The 25,260-nt window shown below is 36.8% G+C and overlaps 1 protein-coding gene across 3 annotated transcripts in view; it reads left to right on the forward strand.

Moving 5' to 3' along the window:
- The window catches only part of LOC129246000 (axin), a 66,496-nt gene that overhangs the window by 33,916 nt on the left and 7,320 nt on the right, over positions 1–25,260 (forward strand). For all 3 annotated transcript variants that reach the window (XM_054884484.1, XM_054884494.1, XM_054884503.1), the window contains 4 exons: positions 21,683–22,079; positions 22,205–22,437; positions 22,496–23,158; positions 23,886–24,023. In XM_054884484.1, coding sequence (XP_054740459.1) covers positions 21,987–22,079; positions 22,205–22,437; positions 22,496–23,158; positions 23,886–24,023 — 1,127 coding nt within the window. In that variant the 5' untranslated portion in view covers positions 21,683–21,986. The remainder of the gene's footprint in view (positions 1–21,682; positions 22,080–22,204; positions 22,438–22,495; positions 23,159–23,885; positions 24,024–25,260) is intronic.

The following is a 25,260-nucleotide window of genomic DNA, read 5'->3' on the forward strand; positions in this document are numbered from 1 at the left end:
ATTATAATTATTTTTTTTGTTTACTTGTTTTTTTTTTCTAATTACCAAAGTCGCAGTTAATTCGTAGTTGAGTGTTTTGCAAAAAAGAAGCAACAGGTGTGGAAGCTAATTAGTGCGTAGAACAAATGAATGCAGCTATTGACTTAAGGTATATTGTTTTAAAACTCCATCCGTTTTTTAAGGATTCGCTCTAGTCAAGGGAAAGGTGCGCCATTGATTGCTTCTTTTCAAAAATTTTGTAAAAAGCACTTACCTATTAAAATTTCCAATTCATTTTCGTTTTATCAGAAAACCAAATCTTTTGAATTCAGTGGAATATTATTATACTTCATTCAGTTGACTATCCCTCCGATAGTTTTGGTTCATATTTCAGCAATAGTGCAAACAATATTGTGTTTAAGTGAATGAATACTTCTTGGATATCGGCATGTGCCAGTCCTTAACAATGTTTTTCTTGGTCCTACTCCATACGAAGAGAAACATCGCAAAATCATTATGTCACCGCCGTGATGAACTGTTTTTTTTTGTGCACCACGGTGAGAGCTCTTGTCCTCTAGGGTGTCTGACATTTCCCCCAGCATCATTTCGAAATAGATTTTTTTTACAATAATTGCTCTAAGGTATTTTCTACCATTTTTCATGCCCTCTGGTCCACACCATGACTTGTGCTGTTGAGCAAAACTTTTCGTTTTCCATAAATTTGCTTCTTTCAACAGAGGAACTTCGCGAGCTGATATTACGTTGTTGATTTCAGCTGCAATAGCCTTTGACGACTTAAAAAGACACCTCTTGGCAAAAGCCGCAATTAAATTATCAGCAATGCAAGTCGTTATCTTTTTGCCACCACGACGTTCTGTGGATTTTTGGGCGTAAGAGCGATACATTGTACGATTTTTTTTTTTTGTTTTCGGAGATTGATAACGAGCTTCCACTCCTCAACCTGCACAATTAGGAGTTTCATATGAAATTTTGATAAAAGTTTATGTATTTATTCAATAATTTATGATTGAATTTTTTGCTCAAAATTGTTTGATCCCGTCTTAGGGCGGTCCTGTATTGAATATGATAAAATAGAACGATTCACTTCCATTGTAACAATTAATGGCTTCGTACACAGATAAATTAAAAGTCGCAGAAAAACGATCGCCCTCACTCTTTATAGAGGGTAGAAAAGGTTTGGGGGTTTTGGAAAAGTTTGAGGAAAGAATATGCTGAGAAGAGAACACGAAAATTTGATAGAACTGTTGTAGGGCAGAATGAATGCGATATTATTGCGAGAAAAGCAATTCGAAAAAGGAGTTCGTAATTTTCACGCATGTTTCAGCTAACGAAAATTCCCATGCTCGGTTGAAATCTGGACATCAGACAATTTTTTCTCATTTTATAGGTCCTATTGTTTTGCCAAACCGATTAACAGACGTTGTTTACCTAAATTTTCTGTAGAGCACAATCGATCGTCTTGTGATGGGTAGGACGGGGCGAATCAATATATGGACTGCAAGATCATCATCATCATCGTTAGCTCAAGAACCGGGTTCGGACAAGAACGAGTCCGGGTTCTGGCTTACTGCAACATTTGTTCGATTTATTCCTCCCTTGAGCTCTCCAATAAAATATACCAAATAGTTCAGCGTCCCGATCTACGCCATCCAACCATCGGAGTTTTGGTCTTCCCTTGCCTCTATTTCTGCTGCACATATCCAGTAGGATATTCCTCGGTGGATATGCTTCGTCTGCCTTTATAATGCGACCAACTCATTGTAAATGGTTAAGCTTTATTGATGTAACAACACCTGTGTGATTATACAGTCTTTTATGCTAATGATTGAATCGGATTCTCCAAATGCCGTTTTCCGCAAAAAAGCAATGATTTTTTCTCAGCGGCCTTATTTAGTGCCAAAGTTTCACTAGCGTATATAAGTACTGGTACGATAAGAGTAAGATAAATTGTATTTTCGCTGGTCTTCCAAGAATTCGACATTCTAGGTGTCTTTGTAACGCAAAGTGGCATCGGTTTGCGGCAAGTATTCTTCGTTCAATTTCTGTCGTTATGTTGTTTTTATTGTCGATTTTGACGCCGAGATATTTGAATTCTGAACAATTTCAAAAATGTATAAACCTATTTAACACTTTGGCCGATGTTCTGCACTGCTTATCCATTGCCCTCGTCTTGTCTGTATGAAGTGATAATCACATTCTTCTTGCCATTCTATCAATTTTTATAAAGGCTTTTTAAGGTCATCGAGGGACATCGCTGTAATGTAGAAATCTGCGAGATGGCCTTATTTAAGGGGTTACAGACGTCCAGCAGCGCCAAAAAAGCGCTAAAAGAAAAACTGTTTTAAGAAGGGACAACAATACAAATAAATATAAAACAATTTTATACATTGTTTATTGGTACTTAAACTTTATAAAAAAAATTTATTTTAATTTTTCTTTACAAAAATTAGTATATAAAAAATCACGTGACCCAAAGTGCAATAAAAAAAGTCACTCCACGGTCTGCATCATTTCTCCTAATGGATCTGTAAAAAGTAAAAAAAAAATCTTTTAAAATAAAGTTGTAGTCATAGTTGTCGAGCGGAATTTTTGAATTTTGAAAAATTTTGCAATTTACGGCATTTAAAAAAAAGTCTGCATTTTCGTCTTATGTCACACTTTAATTATATTTATAAAATTTTTTAATAAAAATATCAAAAATCCGGCTCGACAGACTATAGAGAAAACACTTTCGAATATTTAAAAAAAAACCGCATCAAAAAATATTAAAAACTGTATGAGTTATTATGAAGGCCGTGCCGGAAAAACTTGCTTACTTACTTAGGTGGCCATAACAACCCGTTACCGATTTACGGCCGACCTCACTAGCTCTCTCCAGGCGCCTCTGCTCCGCGCGCGCCTTCTCCAATTCTGTACACCAAGCGAGCATAGGGTTTCCACCGGAGCAATGGTCTTCCTCTGCGTCGGCTCCCTTGGACTTCGCCCTCGAACACCTTCTTGGCTGGAGCTTCTTCATCCATACGCACGACATGCCCTAGCCAACGTAGGCGTTGGATGGCGATGCGTTGAACTACGTCAATGTCGGCGTAGAGCTCATACAGCTCGTGGTTCATTCTTGAACGGTAGTCTTCGCCAACGCGCACAGGACCGAAGATCTTACGAAGAACTTTTCTCTCGAACACCCCAAGAGCAGCTGCATCGCATTGTGACACTACCCATGCCTCTGTGCCATAAAGCAACACGGGTATGATGAGCGTCTTGTAAAGTGTCAGTTTGGTCATGCGGGAGAGGGCTCGACTACTCAATTGGAAAAACTAGTTTCGAGAAAAACGAGTTTAAACTTTCAAATGCATTTCGCTCGAGGTCGCGCGCATTTAAAGCAAGAACTTTAAATATTTTTTTAATTTTTTTTTTTTTGTTAACTTACGTCTAATCTCCCATTCCAGCTTCATATGGTATGACCTTCTGATCAATAAGCAATTGTTGTTGTTTATTTTTTTCCAGTCGACGAGATGTTTTGGTATCTTTTGTTGCTTTCATAGCCTTGATTCGTGCTTGTTTTAGCCGGCTCGAATTTTATCCGAGACAATAGTGGTACCCCTCATACCCAATGGTTATTCCTAGTAATCTTTCCATTCTTAATAAACTCTCTGCTCCGTCATTAAAAGTGGATACAGCAACATTGGTAGCTTTTTCAACTACTCTTAAACTACCTGGACTACATTTGGGTGCAATCTTCCAAATTTTCAAATTAAGACTATCATTAACATTCGACCCTACACACCCAACACATACTCTCATACAGTTTTATAGATGTCCCTATACATATTTTAGATTAACCAAAGAACCGACAGGCTGAAAGGATCTGAAAGTAACGGCCAGCTGCCTCAAACGAAGGACAGATACCTGTGCGCATCAAACTCTCGTCAGGCAGTTACATTTTCTACCATAACTTTGTATCTATGGGGAATTTTTACAATGGACTTCCACAGAAATACGCCTAAAACTATGAAGAATAATAATCTGTAAAAAAATGATGGACGTATGTAACCCCTTAAATTGTCTAGATTCATTTTCTTACGGATATTTGAAATCTATAGTAGTCCTCTAAGCAGTTTTGAAGAGCCGCTTTAAAGAGGGTAAATATTCCGCAGACAAAGCTATAGTACTTGGTTGGAAATGGAAGCAGGCCGCTTTAACATCTTATGCAACTTTATTTTGTTTGTTTGTTCATAACAAATAAACAGGTGATTGGAAAGAAATAATGTGATTCGGAAAGGAATAACTTGGTATGCCTCCAAAACCACTAGTTTATGCACCCATGTTTATTAAGACTTGTTTCCCTATTTTGGTCCATACTGTGTTACCTGCTTAAATATTTTGCATCCTTTTTCAACACCCTGTAAATATAAGTGCTCACATTGAATAAGATATGAAAATGAGATGGATTAAGTCCTTTCCATGTAAACTCATAAAATGTACATATGTATATTCGGTAGTCATGACGCGCATCACTACACGTGTAATTATTTCAACCACCATTGTATTCAATTCTGAGCAAAGTATTGCATATTTTTTATGAAATTATATGCAATTAGAAAATGTGGAGTCAGCTGCCCAAAAAGGATTTGCTCATGAAGCGTAAAATTTCGAAAGCAAATAACAATGCGATTTCCATTGTTTCCTTGGTACTTTTTTGTATTCTCTCAAACAACTTGTGTTGTGTTGTGGTGTGCGATGTATAGAATTACGTAGCTCCATTTTGCCGTCGATAAGTATATTAAAATTATGAAATTATTAGAAAGCAATATAAATACATATGAAGATATAAAAGAGAAATAAATTGAACGGCTCAAAACTCAACATTGTGTGTTTGGCTTTGTTTAAGCAATACAAAGCGACCGCCGAAACCGACTGTGCCTGTGCGTGGCAAAGCGTGCTTGAATCCTTGATATGATGCGGCTATTTTTATGTAGCTCAAAATTGCGTAATGCATACAAGGTATGGAGGAAGAAAGAAACATTAACAGAAATCAACTGAAATCATAATCCTAAAATGAATTATGTGGCTTGATTATTTAAACTAAATTTAGAATAATATATAACGGCCGCCGTGTACGTGACTACCAGTAGGCTCACGGGCCGTAGCTCACCGTCCACGTGATATTTCCGAATGATGGAAAGTTTTTCAAACGGCCGTCGCCTCTCAGCAGGCAGCGGCAAACTTCTGAGTATATTCCTAGCATGAAAAAGTTGTTCATACATTTACAAGGTGACCAATTTTGTTTTTGAATAACTTTTTCACTAAATAAAGAAATGATTTCGGGTAATAGAAATCCTTATTTTGACCTTTACGCTCTCCATTGCTTGTATGTTTTAATACAGCAGCTGTCAAGTTCACAAGTGTCAAATATGATTGTCGAACGGTGCGATTTGCACGGGCATCAGCTGTTTGTTAGTTGGCTAAATGACAGTCCAGAGTATTGTTTACAAAGGCGGAACGCATTTTGCCGAGAGTAAACGCGAGAAAAGAAAATCAGTAATGGATTTCAAACGTAATAGTGCGATTGCATTATATTTGGCTGGAAAATCACAACCAGCGATTATTCGTGAGCTCGAGCACCTTAATGTAAATAAAGTTTTTGTTTATCGCACCATTACTCGTTACAATGATACTGCTAGCAGTCGGGAAACGTCATGGACATGGTCATCAAAAGACTGCAACGTCACGTGAAATGGTTCAAAAAGTGAAGAAGCCACTTGAGCGAAATCCCCGACGAAGTGCCAATCAAATGGCGAAAGAACTGAAAATATCTGACCGTAGTATCCGCCGCATACTGAAAAATTATCTCAAAGTCAAGCCTTACAAGATCCAAAATACAAAAGGCGCATGATCTCACACCAAAGCAGCAACGAATCAGTCTTGAGAGAGCGAAAGAGTTGCTTCGCTTAGCCGAAAGCGGTAAATTTCTGAACATTGTGTTTTCTAACGAGAAAATTTTTTAAATTGAGCAATTCGTAAACTCCCAAAACGATAGGGTTTATCTGACTGACCGTTCATACGAGAATTTGAGTCGTCGATTGGCCAGCAGGAGGCAGCACCCGTACAGTTAATAACCGCAGAGCCTGAGTCAAGGTAAATGGGAAATATTATCGGGAAAGTTTTCTGGAGGTTGCTTTGAAACCGTGGGCAGATGAACATTTCGGTGGCACACCATGGACGTTCCAACACGACTCGGCACCGTCACATAAAGCTCGTGTGAACCAAGAATGGTTAAAAAACAATGTTCCGAACTTCATAACGTTCACACATTGGCTCTCAAATTCACCAGATGAGAATCCGATGGATTATTCTCTTTAGGCTATTTCGGAGAGCAAGGTCCGAACCAAAAGATTCACCAGTCTCGTGGCGCTGAAAAAAGCCATTGTCCGCGAGTGGGCCAAAATGTCTGCAAGTCACATTCGGGCAGCTTGCGATTCGTTTCTGGACAGTCTCAAAGCCATAGCCAAGGCAAAAGGTGGTCATATCGAGCTAAAGTAAATTGATTTATAATTTTGTATTCTTTACACACATTTTTTTACTTTGAATTGAGTAAAAGAAATTTTTCAAACTAAATTTATGAGTTTTTTAATTGGCCACAATCCGAGTGCCGACCCCTGTAACTCAAAGTTTCAAAATTAAAAAAAAAAAAATCAATTTTCGTCTAAAATTTAAACTTTTTAGACAGAATTTTTAGAAAAGCAGTTTTGTATTCCACTCTCTAGGGATGTATATCCTTTATGCTATCCAAGTAGTTTCTGATACCGAATCGTTTAAAAAAGCTGCAACAGGTGATAGTTCAAATGATTGGATGAAAAGTATGAAAAGTGAATTTGAGTCGCTGATGGTTAATAGGACTTGAGTGCTAGTTGACTTACCTCCTGACCGAAAAGCAATACTTTCAAAACAAAACGGGATGAGAATGGTATTCAATTTCTAGAAAAACTATACTAATAGCCAAGAAGTTTGGCCAACGTGAGGGCTTAGATTACACTGAACCTTTGTTCCAATCGTCAGGTATGAATCTTTAAGATTTCTAATAGCATTAGAATTATAATAGCTGTTTCGACGTTCCTCACGCTCAGAGGCGTGTGAGAAGCGATCTGGACCAATGTTTTTATCGGAAGGAGACGACGGCAAAGATCAGATGGTTAAAACGCCATACATGCGCACAAAGGGGTGGTTGTTGTTTGCTGTGCAGATAACCAGACTCGATACATATACATTTGTTACAGTGTTCACGTGTTAACCGGATACGCTATAAATCCCCAAGCCATATTGGGAGTCTGTTAAGCGGGTAATGTGGTGTCTGAACGTTGGCATAGACAAGGTCATGATATTGGTTACTCCGATGTAATCAGCATCAGCCCAATCAGGGCTGGATATATATGTAGATGACAGGTGTTCGTTTACCCGATATGCTTTTACTTACAATCTGAACCTACTGCTTGGGAGATGAAAAGAAAATATATTATCAACGGAGGCAGAGTTGTTGTCTGTAGTTGCTGCTATCTAGAAGCTTATTTGGCTGAGAAGATTAAAAGGCGAACTTATACCTCAAGATGATCTCTGCTTCTTTTTGTATTCCGGCAATAAATGCGCTATCTGGATGGCACAGAACAACTCCCACTCACTACGCACCAAACATATTGACACTAAGGCAAAATTTATTGTCAACAGATAGAAAATAAATATGCAGAGTTAAAGTGTCTGCCCCCTAACGAAATGGAAGCATATATTCTAACTAAAGGCATCACTGCGCAAAAATTTAAATATATTCTTCTTCGAAAAAAATCGTGTAAGAATCATAGCAACCCATGATTATAAGAATTACAGCAAACAATGATTGTAAGAATCATAGCAGGCCATGATTTGTAAGAATCATAGTTGGCCATGAACATTTTGGTTCAGGCGTTATTCTTAGTTTTAATATGTACAGTTAGTTGAAATAAAGCAACCGAGCAGTTTAAACGTGCGTTTCCTTTGTTCCCGGATGTGTTATATAAAGGTAAAATAACCTTACATTGGTTATGGGCCCAGATCACGTGGGCAATTGATTTTGTTTCTTTTTTGGGTATCGCGTTGATACGGAAAAATGAGTGCAATCGCAAATATTGAAAAACTTTCCCAGGACAATTACGCGACGTGGTCGGTACAGGTAAAAAGCCTGTTAGTAACATTAGATTTGTGGGAATATGTGGTTGGCGAAAAGCCGGACGAAGAGATTGCAAGGGCTCTCTGGGTAAAAAGTGACCAGAAAGCATTGGCAACAATTACATTGTGCGTAAAATCTAGTGAATTAATACACGTAAAAAGTTGTGCAACTTCAAAGGAAGCGTGGCGGGTCCTAAATTCAATTTATTGCACAGATAGTGCCGCGCGTAAGGTTGCTCTATTTAAAAAGTTAATACACTTCAAAATTTCCATGCAAGACAAGTTCGCAGCGCGTGTAAATGAGTTTCGTTCAATTGTTGAGGATCTTAGAGAAATAGGAATTGTGGTGCCAGACGATTTCATCTCAATTTTGCTTCTCTGTAGTCTCCCTGATGAGATGGAAAGTTTTGTAGTGGCTATTGAAAGCCGGGATACCTTGCCGAAATTCGATGCGTTGGTGTCAAAAATTTTGGAAAGCGAAATACGCCAAAATGAAAAGTGTTCAACTCCTGATGAAAAGGTGTTTTTGGCCAAGTCCAAAAGTCGACAAAAAATTGTGTGTTTTAAATGTGGCAAAAAGGGACATATACGTGCCCAATGTAAAGTGCCAATGCCTAAAGAAAAAAGAAATGAAAAGGCATGTTGTTTGTTTGAAGAGCGAAAAAATGATAGTGACATGTGGATTTTAGACAGTGGTGCTAGTTCGCACATGTGTATGAAACAAAGTTTTTTCAACTCAATTGAGCCCAGAAGGCAAGAAATAGTGCTTGCAACGGGAAAAACAATTTATGCGAAAGGTATAGGTACGGTGAGCTTAAAAACGGAATTTATGAACATAATTTTACATAATGTGTGGTATGTTCCTGAACTAAAATCAAATTTTTTCTCAATTGGCAAAGCCATAGAATACGGTCATTCAATAAAATTTTCGGAAAATAACGCATTAATGGAAACAAAAGAAGGAGAAAGCATGTTAAAAGCAAAGTTAGTCGGTGGTGTATTTGTTGTTAAAATGACAATTAGAAAACCGGTTGAAAAGTTAAATGCCTTAATTGAAAATAAAATGTTAGAAAAGTGGCATAAAAGATTCGGACATGTAAATATAAATGATTTGCGAATCCTGTCAAACAAAAATCTGGTACGAGGTTTGAATATAAGTGGCGTTCATAATTATCAGTGTGTAACTTGTGCTGTTTGCAAAATTCGTAGCTTGCCTTACAATGCATATGGTAGGGTATTATCGGAAAACGTGCTGGACTTGATTCATACAGATCTTTGTGGTCCCATGCGGGTTAAATCGTTGGGGGGAGCGTCATATTTCATTACATTTATTGATGATTTCTCCCGTTATATGACAGTGTATTTTTTGAAAAATAAATCTGATGCTTTTGATGCATTTAAACATTTTGCTGTGACTGCGGAGACACAGATAGGCCGAAAAATAAAAACTGTTAGAAGTGATAATGGTAAAGAGTTTGCCAATATGATGTTTAAGCGGTATTTTAGTGAAAGGGGTATTGTTCACCAAACTTCAGTTAGCTATTCGCCACAACAAAATGGCGTGGCTGAGAGAGCGAACAGAACATTAGTGGAAATGGCGCGTTGTTTACTCGAAAGTTCGACATTGCCTCAATATTTGTGGGGAGAAGCCATTAATACATCGGTGTACTTGAGAAATAGAACTATAACTAAAGTGTTGAAAAACTTAACTCCTTATCAAGTGTGGTATAACAGGAAACCTTCGGTGTCACATTTTAAAATTTTTGGCTGTGACGTGGTGGCTTTAAAGAAAGGGCCATATAAGGGTGGCAAATTCGATACAAAAGGCACTAAACTAAAATTTGTTGGCTATGCCGGAAGTGCTAAAGGCTATAGACTTTATAATCAAAACAAGCGAAGCATTGTTATAGCTCGTGATTGTATATTTTTTGAATCGTCTTTTGAACCAATTTTAATACAAGAAGACGTTAGTGAAGAAGTACCTTTCTACCATGAAATAAAAGAGTCATCTCCATCGGATGATGGCAAGTGCGGTGAAATTCAGAATGAAAGTGTTGTTGAAGAGCAACTTGAAGACAATGGCGATGATGATGATGAGGGGTATTCTTTAGATGAAGAAAACGACCCGGTAGTTACGCGAAAAAGAGGTCGAGGAAGACCAAAATTATTACGAACAGGTACTGTTGGTAGACCAAAAAGACGGTATAATGAGGTAGAGGTTTTAAATTACATTGCTGAGAGTCCTGAAACTGTAGAAGAAGCTTTGTCTTCGCCAGAACGTGAATATTGGGAGGAAGCTATGCAAATAGAGTTCGATTCGCTTATTAAAAATAATACGTGGGTGTTGGTGGACCGACCAAAACATAAAAACGTCATTGGTTGTAGGTGGGTGTTCACCAAGAAGCGAAAACCATGTGGTCGTATCGAAAAGTACAAAGCGAGATTGGTAGCTCAGGGGTGCTCCCAAAGGCGCAACATTGATTACACCGAGACTTACGCACCTGTTGTACGACATTCGACCATTCGATTGTTGTTGGCTTTAGCAGCGAAGTACCAACTGGTGGTTAATCATGTCGATGTGGTATCAGCTTATTTAAATGGTGATTTAAACGAAGACGTCTTCATGGTACAACCATTAGCGTTTGAAAGTTCAAGATACCCCAATAAGGTTTGCAAATTAATTAAACCCATCTACGGTCTTAAACAGGCAGGCCGCGAGTGGAACAAAAAGATCTCCGAAATCCTCACGACTATGGGCTTCAAAAGATGTCAAGCGGATAGTTGTGTATATTTTAAGAGGGAGTATAGTTCCATGTGTCTTATTGGTTTGTACGTGGATGATATGCTGTTAGCTTGCTCTAATGCAGGGCAGACGAAAATTATTTTAAAGCAGCTAAATGAGTTTGTTGAAGCTGTAGATAAAGGGCCGGTATCGTTTTATTTAGGTATGGAAATAGAGAGAGATGCATCTACTGGCACAATATCAATTCATCAAGAACATTATGTGAATCAACTTCTTAAAACATGGGGAATGGACTCATGCAAGTCGGCAACTACACCTTGGGTTGATGGCACGGTACTCAAGAAGTGTGAGAAGCAGTGTAAAGATATTGACGCGATGCGATACCAAAGTTTAATCGGAGGGTTGATGTACCTGGCGGAAATATCTAGGCCAGATATCGCCCATGTTGTATCTAAATTATCACAATTTAATAATCATCCACATGAAGAACATTTTAAAGCCGCGAAGCACGTGTTACGATATTTGAAGCAGAGTTCAGCAGCGAAAATAACTTATTCATCTACAGGCGAAAATTTGGTGTGCTACACAGATTCCGACTGGGCTGGTGACGTATCTGACCGCAAATCATACAGCGGTTACGTAGTATTCATGTCTAATGGTCTGGTTTCTTGGGAATCAAAAAAGCAGTCTATTGTTGCCCTCAGTACAATGGAGGCAGAATATATAGCTCTATGTCAAGGCGCAAAAGATGTTGTTTTTCTTCGAGCGTTGTTGCATGAAATGGGGTATGACGGATACGTAAATGAACCTACGAACATGCATTGCGATAATCAAAGTGCACAATTTTTGCTGAAGAACCCGATGGTGCACAAGCGCAGTAAACACATAGATTTAAGATTTCATTACGTCCGTGAGTTGTTTGAAAAGGGCGTAATCGAGGTACATTTTGTAAATACTGATGTAAATGCAGCAGATATAATGACTAAATTTTTAAAGAAATTGAAACATAAAAATGGATGTAAATTGCTAAAGCTTACAATGTAATTAAAGTGTACTCAAAAGTAGCAATATTATTATTACAGTTTTGTCGTAATGAAAATATTAAAATACGGAAAATTTTGAAAAATGTAATTTATAAAATAACTGGGTTGAGAGGGAGAATTGTAAGAATCATAGCAACCCATGATTATAAGAATTACAGCAAACAATGATTGTAAGAATCATAGCAGGCCATGATTTGTAAGAATCATAGTTGGCCATGAACATTTTGGTTCAGGCGTTATTCTTAGTTTTAATATGTACAGTTAGTTGAAATAAAGCAACCGAGCAGTTTAAACGTGCGTTTCCTTTGTTCCCGGATGTGTTATATAAAGGTAAAATAACCTTACAAATCGATTTTTTGGAAATAATTTTAATCTATTCTACAACTATTTAAGAATATACTTTCAAAATTTCAAGTCGATATCTGTATTTTTGAAGGAGTGACAAAATTTTTAACAGGACGCGACGGGTGGCCTGATCGCCTGTATCCAAAACTTTAAACGCGTTTTTCTCGAAACATCATTTTTCGATTTTGTGTACACAATTGAGAACGCTGTATTGAACCAATCAGGCTTTACAATAGCTCATTTTAAAGATAATTAAATTGTTTTCAATGTGACATTAAGTGTTTTTTTTTTAAAAAAGATTTTCATATTTTTTTGTAATTTTAAAGTCAATTTTTATGCATGAAAAATCACTTTTAACATAAAACTGGGTAAAAAATATCAATTTCGACATTTTTTTTTTAAATCAAAATGTCACATCGAAGGTATTATCCTAAAGTTTTAAAAAAAATTTGTTTTTTTTATTTCAGAAAAAAATTCAGAGCGCTAGAATGTACACAGATAGAATGAGGTGCCATGGACGAGGTGTATATTTCCATACTTAAAATGTTTTTTTTCTTCTCCGAAAATTTTTGTAGACAGTCAAGACATTTATTAAAGTACTTTATGAATTACAAAACGTTTGAAGTTATTTTACCTGAGAAAAAAATTCCCAAAAATGATGCATTTTTCGACCGTCTAAATGAGGGTCCCCCCTTAATACACATAAAAGCCAAGCGTCCTGCTGCTCCCGACATATAGCGCAAAATATTATATAATTCCATCGCTTTCAAATCCTTCCGCCTGAAAGTATGCCTTGAAAATTTGTAGTGCACTTATCAGTACAGTACGGTATGTACCATATATGTATATATATATATATGTATGTATGTGGATATGTATATATATATATAGATTCTACAACAAGAACAAACAAATGGTATTGAAGTGAGTAAATGCAAATTTAATAAATGCGGCACCATGAATAGAGTTTGAAAAAGTAATGTTCGAAAGTGCTTAATGCACATTTAGCGTTCAGCATAAATGGCCCATCAAGTAACATCTTTCAAAGAATAAATGGAAACGAGTGAGATGAATTAGTATATTTACAAACGTATATATGTATGTATGTATGTAAATGGAAGGCATGAGCAACTAAAAAAGTTTTGGGATCCTAATTCAGGGGAGGTGCTGAAAAATTAATTATTTTTGTAGAATCCTGTTTCTCTCAGGCACTTCATACAGTAAAAATGCAGCCCCACTTTATGTAATATACTTCGTCAATCACACTTCTGTTCTTCAAAAAACTCACTTAAGATTCAACAGTTTTTAAAGTCTTATTGTCGTTCAAAGCAAATCGAATCTCTTACCGTTATGAGTTCACTCCCCACTCGTTCACTTTTTTTAGTTTATATTCTTCACACAAAGATAGTGGCAGCAATGACGCCATATGTAACAGACATTACGTCGTTTGCACATATTATGGCTGATAGAAACAAGGGTGAGTTTGCTGCGATAGCTCTTTTATATGTACGTGCATATGTATGTATACACATAAGGGAGGATACGATGCTGTTAATGCCGCTGTCGCTGAATGTTCTTTGGTGACTATGGTAGTTGATATGCTTTAAATATTTTCGCTTTTGTTGTTATTGCTGCGGGCTCTGTTGGAAATTTTGAATTTTCTTCGTTTTCTTTTGTATTGTTAGCACGTTAACGTTGCGCTATTGCTCCAACAGAGTTTGTAAATAAGTATTCCTTTTTCAATTTTTATACAACTGTTGTTTGTTCTCCTTTGGCTGCTGTGTCCGGAATATTGTATTGGTCGACTTCATCAACCAATCACAATCACTTTCAACATGGCCGTAGTTCAATTTTATATATTCTCATTGTGCTGTCTTTTGTAGTTGCTCAATCTTCTTAACTTTTTGACTACATACAGAAAGAGCTTTTTTGAGTCGAAAGTGAAGACCAGCGCTTGCGATTCATAGCTCGAATTTCGACTGCTTGTGTTCTTACACAACTCGAATGAAATCATTGGCGCGAGCATTGTATAAAACAAATTTCTTAGAGAAAGTTTATGTAGATATGTTTGCTTGGTTCTTTTTGTGCTCAGGGAATTCTCTTTTGGCCGGCACGATTTTATTATGGCATTAATATGCGTTAATATTAAGTGTTACTTTACTCACATAAAGTGAGCTTCAACCGTGCTTCGATTTGACTAAAACGACGTTACAAACGTACAGCCATGGTCATACAAATAGCACATTTAGACTTTGAAAGCAAAGAGTTGAATATGTTTTTAAATAATTATTTTTTATTGGGGGAAAAAAGCAACATAAAAAATAAAAGACTTATTTACTTCCACTTTAAAACAAAAAAAATGGTCAAAAAAATTTCAGTTCTGATTTAATTTACGACAACGTTGATTACTCATGAAACCTCCTGGACACATAAATAGCACATCCTAAAAATTCCAAATAAAAGCAAAAATAGTAAACAAATCAGATAGTTAAGTAATAATATTCTTTTACCAGATTAGTACAGGGTAGGCCATTTAAAGCGGGCCCATCTGGCAACCCTATAACTTTTGACAGGAACGTCAGATCGACTAATGACATAGCGCGTTGGAAGCGTCAGTCCAAGACAATTTTTACCATGGAGCAGTACACTCCAAAAGAACGCGCTGAAATAATTCAGCTTTACATCCAAAATAACTTCTCAATTGTGAAAACTCAACGTGCGTTTAAAAAAAAAAAATAAAGTTAAAAGTGCGCCATCCAAAAGCACTTTACAGCGTTTATACGCAAAATTTATTAACCACGGTAGTCTCAGCAATACCAGCCACGCATCCAGACAACGTACACGACGTTCTGCTGAAAATATCGAGGCTGTACGAGCCAGTGTTGAGGAGGCTCCGCGAACATCGAGTTATCGTCGTTCTCAGGATTTTGTTATGCCAATCATCGAAGAAAATGACATGGAAGGCTACTGGTTCCAACAGGACGGGGCTACATGCCACACTTCACGCGCTACAATCGATTTTTTGAAGCCATTGTTCCCTGGAAGGTTGATTTCGAAAAATGGTGATTTTCCGTGGCCACCGAGATCACCAGATTTGACGCCACCGGACTTTTATTTGTGGGGTTATCTGAAATCCAAGGTATACATCAACAAGCCAAGGACTCTAACTCAACTTAAAAACAATATCCGACGCGAAATCGCCGCCATACCGGCCGAAATATTGGCCAAAACGATGGAAAACGCCGAAAAAAGGACACATTTGGCCATCAAGGCCAGAGGCAAACATTTGAAGGATATCATTTTCAAAAACTAGCTGGAACAAATCTCCTTGAATCAAAATAAATGATTTTTCATATCAACACAAAAAAAAAATGTTTTTTTCAATGTTTTTTTTTTCAGAAACAAATGGGCCCGCTTTAAATGGCCTACCCTGTATGTGTTATGTACTATATCCACCGTTTTTGATTACTTCTTCAAGCCGTCGCTCCATGCTTTCTACAAGCTTATGGCATCTCTCCTTTGGAATCGAGTACCAAGCCTCCTCAACTGCGGCCCACAAATCATTGTTAGCGATTTTCACCTTAACATCATTCCACAAATTTTCTGCGCCGGCCTATCCATTACATTAATTTTTTCTCTTCTCATCCATTACTTCACTGTCTTTCCAATACGCTTTGGATTATTGTCCTGCATAAATGTCACATTTAATGGCATAAACTCAAACACAAATGGCTCCATTTTATTCTGGAGTATATCTAGATACTGAAATCTATCAATTTTACTAACCAGGCGAACAATCGGCCCAACACCATGCCAGGAAAAAGCTCCCCAAACCATGATGCTTCCGCCGCCGTGTTTAATCGTCTTTTTTGTGAACTTAGGATTTAGCGCTTGATTTTTTGGACGACGTACAATAGTTTTCCCATCTGGCCCCATGCTATTTATTTTGGTTTCGTCGGTCCAAAGTACGTTTTTCCAAAACTGAATAGATTTGTCTTTGTGGGCTTTTGCAAAGGCAAGTCGGTGTTTGATATGTCTTTTTGAGAGGAGTCTTTTTTTTCTGCTTATGCGGCTTCATTAAGTCGCCTGCCTATAAGTTTTCTGGACACCTATTAACCAGATTCTTGGTTTATTTCAAGCATTATTTGCCGTGCCGACTTAAAAGGATCTGCTTTAACATCAGTTTTTCGCGGCTTTGGTTTTCTTTCCGTTTTTTTTTGCTTAGATAGGATGAATCTTTCTTAACTAAATTAAGAGCATTATAAACCATTTTCCGAGAGCACATCATCATTTCCGCTATTTCTGCATAGTTTTTTCCGTTTTGACTCATATACGAGCGGTATTTAAGAGCTCTTTTCTCCGGCGTGCAATGTTTTCCACGTCCCATTTTTAGTAATTACTTAAACAATTTTTTTAAAAAACAAAAAATTATACTAAAAATCGCTGAAACAATATTGAAGTTTTACTCTCCGCTACACAAGTTAAAATGTGCTATTTTTGTGTCCACTTCAAAACAGCAATAAGGATAAATAAAATAGAACGCAACGGCAAATTTCGCATAACTGTAAGCTTAATAACGGTAATAAATGTAAACACTCAAATTTATTTGATCAAAGCAGAGTTCGTTTTAAAAACTTAACTTAGCATATAAGGTTCACATTTGTGCTATTTATCTGTCCATGGCTGTAAAACACAGCTTAATTACTATTCAATTGAAGATCAAAAACCTGTTTGCATTAAAATCGTGGTTGCTTATATTTTTTTAAATACAGGTTTTGTGCTGATTCCTTTTATTTTAGCATTTAAATCCAACTGAATTTGGTCCTGAATGGGACAAACATATACAGCCGTTAACAAATACTTAAGAACGATACCCAGATCTTTCCATTTGAAACTTTTTTTTCAATAAAATCACTTAAATGTTTTGCATATCAGGTTTTATTTTATAAATTTAAGATGTTTTCAATCTGTATCAGTCTTTTTGCCTAAGAAAAACATAAATTTTATTACTTCATGTACAAAAGTTAATACAATTCGAAAATCCTTCGAGTAAAATACTTAAGAACGAAGCAAAATAATAGTGAAATCATAAATGCAGGCGAAAGGGAAAAGTAAACATTAATATTAGTTTGGAGAAAAGGAAATAAATTATTTTTCCGGTGGATGAGCTGGAGTAATCGAAAGTTTATGCTCATTGTCAAGATGGCATTTCACACTAAAAATATTATTTTGCTGTTGTTTGTTTGTTCCATTCAGTTCTGAGTTACAGGGTGTTAACAATGAAAGTCTACAAAGAGAAAACTCGTTTTACAGTTTTTATGTGATAAAGGCGAAGAGGCGCAAATGTAAGCCAGACGACTGAATTTGCTTACCTGCAACAGCTAAGTACGTGCAATTATGGATTCGTCGATTTTGCATTTTTAATTTTAAAATCACAGAAGTAATGGAATTTGACCGACACGTTAGTAGTCTTACCATCTCCCAGATCGACCATAAATCAGTTTTAAACCATTTGCCCAATAATTTGACGTAAAAGTAATGGATTTCTTTTGTTGAAATCCTTTTGCATTATAACTGCTGCACAGCGGCTTTGCATTGACATTATTAAATCTAAGTTCAACAGAAATAGATTCCCATGCAGACTTTGCCTCTTCAAATATCTCATCAAAATTTCTGATGTTCTGCGTGCTGAATGTATTTTTTACGTCGTTCCAAAGATGTTCTATTGAGGTTAAGTGGGCACTCGAAGATGTCCAATCCAGAACAGTAATCCAATTGTCTTCGAACAACTTTTTTGTCACACGAGAAGTGTGCCCTTGTTTAAATTTCCAAATCACCGATAAATTCTCTTTCTCATAAGATAGGATTACATTTTGAAGTATCTAAACGCACTTGACCGCATCCACATTACCTTCAATACGTGAATTGGCCCAACACCGTTCCACGAAAAGCAGCCCCTCACCATTATTGAGCCTCGCTCGTGCTCTATGTGAGACGAACTTCGGGTCGAATGCTGCACTTTTTGGCCGCCACACGTACTTCCTACGATCTGGACCAACTCTATTTGTTTTCGTTTAACCGCTGAATAAAATATAACGACACTGATTTTGAGTCCAGGAAATGTGCTTACGAGCAAACTTAATTGGGCGTTATCGTTGTGGTGCTGTTACCAATGGCTTCTTCCGTGGCAGTCGACCGTGAAGCCCTGCTTCTGCCAAGCAAAGCGCAACTGTTCTCTTCGTTATTGGCTTTTCGATGTGAAGGAAAATTTCTCGATGGATGTTAGCAGCACTCTTCCTGGGATCTTTTTTTGACTATCTAACGATCATCCTACCAATGTGGCTAGTAGTCCTTCGCGCTTTATTTTTTTCTGCTATTTTATATTCAAAAACATATTTCAAAGCATTAAAAACCATCGTTTTTAAAACGTTTAATTCGGTTGAAATAGCACTTAGCAGTCCTTGCCAAATCTATGGTTGCTCACAATTAAAAAAGATGTCATTGAACAAAAGTTTTAAAATTTTAAATACATTTCAGTAAAAAAGAAAATTTAAGCTATAAAAATAATTATAATAAAAAACAAAAGAGAAAAAAATACAAACAATATATACAAAATAAATATAAAAAAGTATAAAAAATAAGATAAAAAATAAAAAAATATAATAAAAAAATTGTATTTTAATTTAAAGCCGCTGTTTTGACAGCATGCAACTTTACTAGAAATAAACTATTGCACGTTGTACGAGGGGTAACTTTTATATTTCGGGATTAGAGAACAAAAGCAAATTTTAATCATCGAAAATCACTTTATTGTTTTTCAAAATATTCTCCATGAAGATCTATACACTTTTGCTTGCGTTTGAACCAATTGTCGAAGCACTTTTGCCACTCTGAATGAGGTACCTCCAAAACATGCATTCTGAATGCCGCAACCGCTTCGTCAGGTGTCGAAAAACGTTGACCTCTCAGTTTGTTTTTTACGTGCGGGAATAAAAAGAAGTCATTCGGTGCCAAGTCAGGACTATACGGCGGATGACCCATCAATTCGATGTTTTGGGTGCTCAAAAATACAGTTGTTTGAGCCGATGTGTGAGAGCTCGCATTGTCCTGGTGAAGAGTGATCCGTCTTTGGCGATTGGTTTTCCTAATTTCTTGGAAGACACCTGGCAAACAAATGGTTGTGTACCACTCAGAATTTACTGTTCTGCGTTGTTCTAGTGGTACGGTTGCGACATGTCCAGTTTTTCCGAAAAAACAGGCGACCATTTGCTTGGAAGTGCTTCTTGCGCGAACAACTTTTGTTGGATTTGGCTCATCTTGAAACACCCATACAGTCGACTGCTGTTTACTTTCGGGCTCATACGGGTAAATCCATGATTCATCACCTGTCACGACGTCATAGACGTGTTTCGAAGCCCCGCGATCGTATTTTTTAAACATTTCCTTCGACCAATCGACACGAGCCTTTTTTTGAGCGATTGACAAATTGTGTGGGATCCAACGCGAACAAATTTTTTTGACAGTCAAATGTTTATGCAATATTGAATGTATGCTGGTCCCACTAATGCCTAAGATTGTCTCAATCTCACGATAGGTCACATGACGATCTTGCAATATCAGTTCGCGCACAGCATCAATGGTTTTCGGAACAACAACTGATTTTGGACGACCTTCACGAAATTCGTCTTGGAGTGAACTACGACCACGATTGAATTCACCATACCATCGATAAACACTGGTCCTTGATGGAGCTTCATCGCCAAAAATGAATTAAGTTCATCCATGCAATCTTGCTGAGTTAATCCACGTCGAAAGTTGTAAAAAATAATCGCACGAAAATGTTCACGATTTAATTCCATTTTTGGACCGAGATGAATCTTTTAAGTTACTGTAAACAGCACAAATAGCGCTGGTATTTCAAAACGTTCTGAGTACGTAAAAGCCAAAAAATGTCAAACTTTGCGATACGGCTGTCAGTTGCCAAATTGCAACACCAGGGTTGCCAAATCTCGACATATAAAAGGCACCCCTCGTATTCTTGAAAATATTGCACACCGCTAGCTTCCATTTTAACCATATCCTTCATGGCACACTGATTCCACATTGAGACTTTCCATTTCAGTGTTGAAAAATTAGTCACTGACAATAAAAAATTAGTCACATCCGTTAACCTAACCTAACATTGCATTGTTGTCGGGATTTTACAGTTGGCTCTCACAGCAATTTTTTAAATTTTGGTAAAATTTTTGTGAATTTTACGGAAAGTTTGCAGCTTTGAGTTCTATGATTTTTGTTGTAGAATGCACTATAATTTTGTAAAAACATAAAAAATTAAATACAAAAAATAGTTGGAAGCTCATTTTGACTGCTCAAAGAAGCCTTTCAGCAGCCTACTTAGTTAATCAAGGGTGATCAATTTAGAGGTATCGGATTTTAAGTTGAAATAAAACAACGAAAATTCGAATCTTTATTATGTTTGTGTTGAACCATTCATGATATTTAATTTTAAAGAAAAGCCCTAAAAGATAATCCCTTTCAAATGTTGGCCGCAACTGCGCCGTATTTCGGCCATACGTAAACACCAATTTTGAATGACTGAAACGACGACGCAGTAAATCCGCTGTTTCACGGCCTGTAAGGCAAGTAGCGCCGTTTTGTTGGAACGAAATGTTGTGTAGATCACGGGCTTCAATTTGCGGCATGAAAAAGTCGTTTATCATGGCGCGATAGTGTTCGTTATTCATTGTTACACTGGCGCCAGCCTCGGCTTTGAAGAAATATGGGTCGATGATTCCTCCAGCCCATAAGCCGCACCAAATGGTTGTTTTCAGTGGATATTATGGTTGTTCTTGAACAGGTTCGAGTTGATCTTCAGCCCAAATACGGCAATTTTCCTTATTGACGTAGCCATTAAGCCGATAATGAGCCTCATCGCTGAACAAAATTCGAGTCCCAAAATAGGGATCTTTGGCGGGTTTTTCAAAAGCCCAACGACTGAAATTATGATGCTTTAGAAGATCTGCCGGCTTCATATCTTGGACTAGCTATATTTTATACTCTTTCAAACCAAGATCTTTGCGTAAAATCGTCAAAGTAGTGTCATATGATAGCACAAGTAGTTGAGATCGGTGCCGAATCGATTCTTCTGGTGCTTCGGTAGAACTCTCATTTGCAGCCGGAATATTTTCTTCACTTCGGGCTGTATGTGGCCTAATCGGTCGAGTAACCCGAATTTAAGAAAGTGTTTTTAAAGTGAGGTTTTTAAATTTAAGTTATTTTTAACTCTCATAGTTGTATAATTTTTACACGCATACCTATAAATACTTTTTGTAATCTCTTTAAAATCTTCTTGTTTCAGGCCTTGCCAGATTGCCTTCCAAAAAATTGCCGACCTAAATTATAGAACATCTTCCAAGTCCTTTGTATTTTAAATATAACGGACGTTCGTGATTTGAATAAGTGTACGTATGCCCATTAAATTTGCATCATTATAACAAAAATAAATAGCAATTTACACAAAATTTGATCCAAGCAAAGTATATTTTGTTAACGCTTTAAGTGTAAAAAAAAAACAACAAATTGCATTAATACATTTTTAAATAACGAAAAGTGGTTTGCTAGTCAAACTTGAAGATTGCTTGAAGTAGAAGATAGAAAGTGGCATGAGCCATCCATCAGGATTCCGGAAATATGATGATAATGAGTGTAGTGGGCCTAGACCACCAGTACCCGGAGAAGAAAGCCGAGTTAAAAAGGTAATTGATTTTTTTTTAATAAATAATAATGATTAGATTCTTAACTTTATATGTATGTATATTGATTTTTGTATACCAATTTGTAAGTGAGGTTGAATGTGGTTGTATGTGGTTTTGAATTTCAGATGACCGAAGGGGTGGCTGACAGCTCCCGAAATTCGCCACCTTCATATTTGAATTGGGCTCGAACACTTAATCATCTTCTAGAAGATCGCGATGGAGTGGAACTGTTTAAAAAATATGTTGAAGAAGAAGCACCTGGGTATAATGATCAATTAAATTTTTATTTTGCCTGTGAAGGACTTAAGCAACAAAACGATCCTGAAAAAATCAAACAAATAATAGGAGCGATATATCGGTAATACAATATTACAGTTGGCGAAAATTCCACACCTATAAATTTTTTATATTTAAAGATTCTTACGAAAAAGTCAGCTATCAATACCTGAAGACTTGCGTCGAACAATAAAAGCGGGCCTTAAAAATGAAGTCCCACTCAGTTCGGATATATACGATTCAATGCAGCAATGTGTGGAGACCACCATACGTGACAACATCTATCCCAGCTTTCTATGTTCGGAAATGTATATTCTGTATATACAGCAAATGTCAGTTTCACATGAACGTTTTGGGAGTGGCACGGCTGGATCCGGTAGCGGAAGTAGTAGTGGTGCTAGTTGCGGTAGTAGTGGAGCCGGCATTGTGGCGTCGACCAGTGGAGCTTGTGCGTTGCTCTCAAGTTCCGGCAAGACCCCATCCTCGTCGGTAGCGCCATTTATTAATTTGCCCATCAGCGCTTCGACGGCTAATGTACTACTTGGAAGTGCTTGCAGTGCAAGTGGAAGCGTCTATGGTCCTTCAACTTCAGCTAGCTCCAGTGGCTCTGTTAGTGCAACTGATACTCTGCCGCGAAGCTCCACATTGCCAACTCTACATGAAGATTCGGAATTGTCACTTTGTGATGATCTTGAGAAGCTGCGTGTAGAAAGTAGCCGAACTTCAGCAGATATGCCGATACGTCTTACCCACGATCTACTTTTAGCAACTCAAAAGAGAAGACTGGAAATACGGCCACCAGGGTAATTATATATATATATGTTTGATAGCTGTTAATTTTTCCCAAATCCTTCTTTTTAAACATCCTCTTACCTTTGTTTAGAGTTGGAAATAGGTTAATGAAAAAAACAACAACATTTACTTTTATATGCAAAATACTTTCTTTCACATAAAAAATACAATCCTTCAGTATTCAAACTAGAGGCACAGCAATTAAAAACTTAAAAATAATTTTAAATGGTTATATACATATCCGTATCCCGAATTCCCAATTCAGATTTTAGATTAAAACAAAAACAAAGCATGCATAATTTGGAAATCTAAACATTTCATGAGCATGACATGAACCTGTAGTAATTCCATCAGTAGCATTATTTAAGTAGTATTTAAATTGGGATTAGAAAGTGATGAGGAATGTACTTATTATTGAAGCGATTCTTAAATTTTCTATTAATGTATACTTTTTATGTTTATTTTCATTTATATTCACCATGACCTGTAATCCACAAACATTGCTCCGTCACAACAACCAACCAATGATTCATACAACCAATCACTCCATCCGGCATGATTCCTTTTGCTCCACGACGTACTCATGACGCTGTATCTGTGCTTCTAATATTTACACGTCCTACATATTATTTAATTTTTTTATTTTTACTTTTTATTTACACATGATTTGTACCCGATGTAAATGCAAACATTGCATGGATTTGATTATTGTCCTTTATACAACCTGCATGCGAGTAGGGCGCATGGTTATGTTTACCTTGCGAGTGCGAATAATACTTCTTATGTTCCGAATTCACGTGTGGATTCGGAAAGGGCGAGCGTAAGTTCTGGTGGTCGAACTGATTCCGATACGATGTCTCTTTCTAGTTGTTCTATGTAAGTATTTGTATATAAAAAAAAAATTCAGCACTAAAAAAAATTATGTAATGAAAATCAGCGTAAAAAAAAATCTAAATATTTTTCACATACATTTTTTATGGTATAAATTAATATATGTTATTTGCTTTCGTATGTTAAGAAAAAATGCCGGAAATTTGACTTACAATATGTTTCCATGACAGCGCCATTCGTCGTTCACTCTCTCACTAGTAAATTGCTCCCGATTTAATAATTCGCCATACAAGATTTTTAGAGGCGTGCTTTTTTGAAGACCGTTATTCGGCTCCGAGCCAATTTGACTGAGCGATCAGCTGATGGGATCTCACTTGAGATGTGTTTACAAAAAAACTGAGATTGTATTGGTGATATATATTACATACGAAAAAAATCAGCCAATGACACTGGATGAATGTGTGAAGAAGTGTAAAATGATTGTGCAAATTTCAGAAAAAAAAAACAATATCCACTCATGTTGCTTCAATGGTTTCTGAACAACGACTGATTGGACGAGTATATAAATGCATGTGAAATGGTTGTGCAGATTTCGGCTAAATCTCACAAGTTTCATGGCAGCTGAAGTTCCCCTCAAAATTTTCTTTTTCATTAAGTTAAGGAGCAAACCTGGTACATCTATCAGCCTTATTTGAGAGCTAATTATACGTATAGGTAATTGAAATTGCGCTACCTTGCGAATTACTTGTAAATCCCTGTCTTCCCTAACTTTTATCGGAAGCCTATCGCAATTAACCATCAAACCATAATAAAAAAGAATAAACCAAAGCAAAGAAGAAGGAAATAAATTCATCACAAATTACCAAAAACCAGCAATAAGCCATTAAAATATAAAATTTTCGAAAATCTTAGCAAAAAGTACGAATAAAATCAATTTTTATGCAAACATCACTTTAAAATTGTCGGAGGAATCGAAATTGTGTTCAGAGAAACTGTCATATCCAGAAGAAGTAGTAGCGCTAAAACCTGCTTCATAGGCCGAAATTAGCACTTATGTACTCTGGCAAAATGAAGTTGAAAAAAAAAAAAATTCTTGAAAATAGCAGTTCTTTGTGAATATTTTTATAAGAGAGCTTTTATAATTTTTCACGAACGGGGTCAATCGTATCTCCTCTAGTAGGCTGATAAAGTGCAAAAATGAGACAAATTCCACACTGAATTACAAATGTGTCATGTAAATGGGATAATTCGCAATACAAATTCAGAGAGCGAAGGACGTAAT

This window comes from Anastrepha obliqua, chromosome 1 (assembly GCF_027943255.1).
Source record: "Anastrepha obliqua isolate idAnaObli1 chromosome 1, idAnaObli1_1.0, whole genome shotgun sequence".
Taxonomy (NCBI): Eukaryota; Metazoa; Arthropoda; class Insecta; order Diptera; family Tephritidae; genus Anastrepha; species Anastrepha obliqua.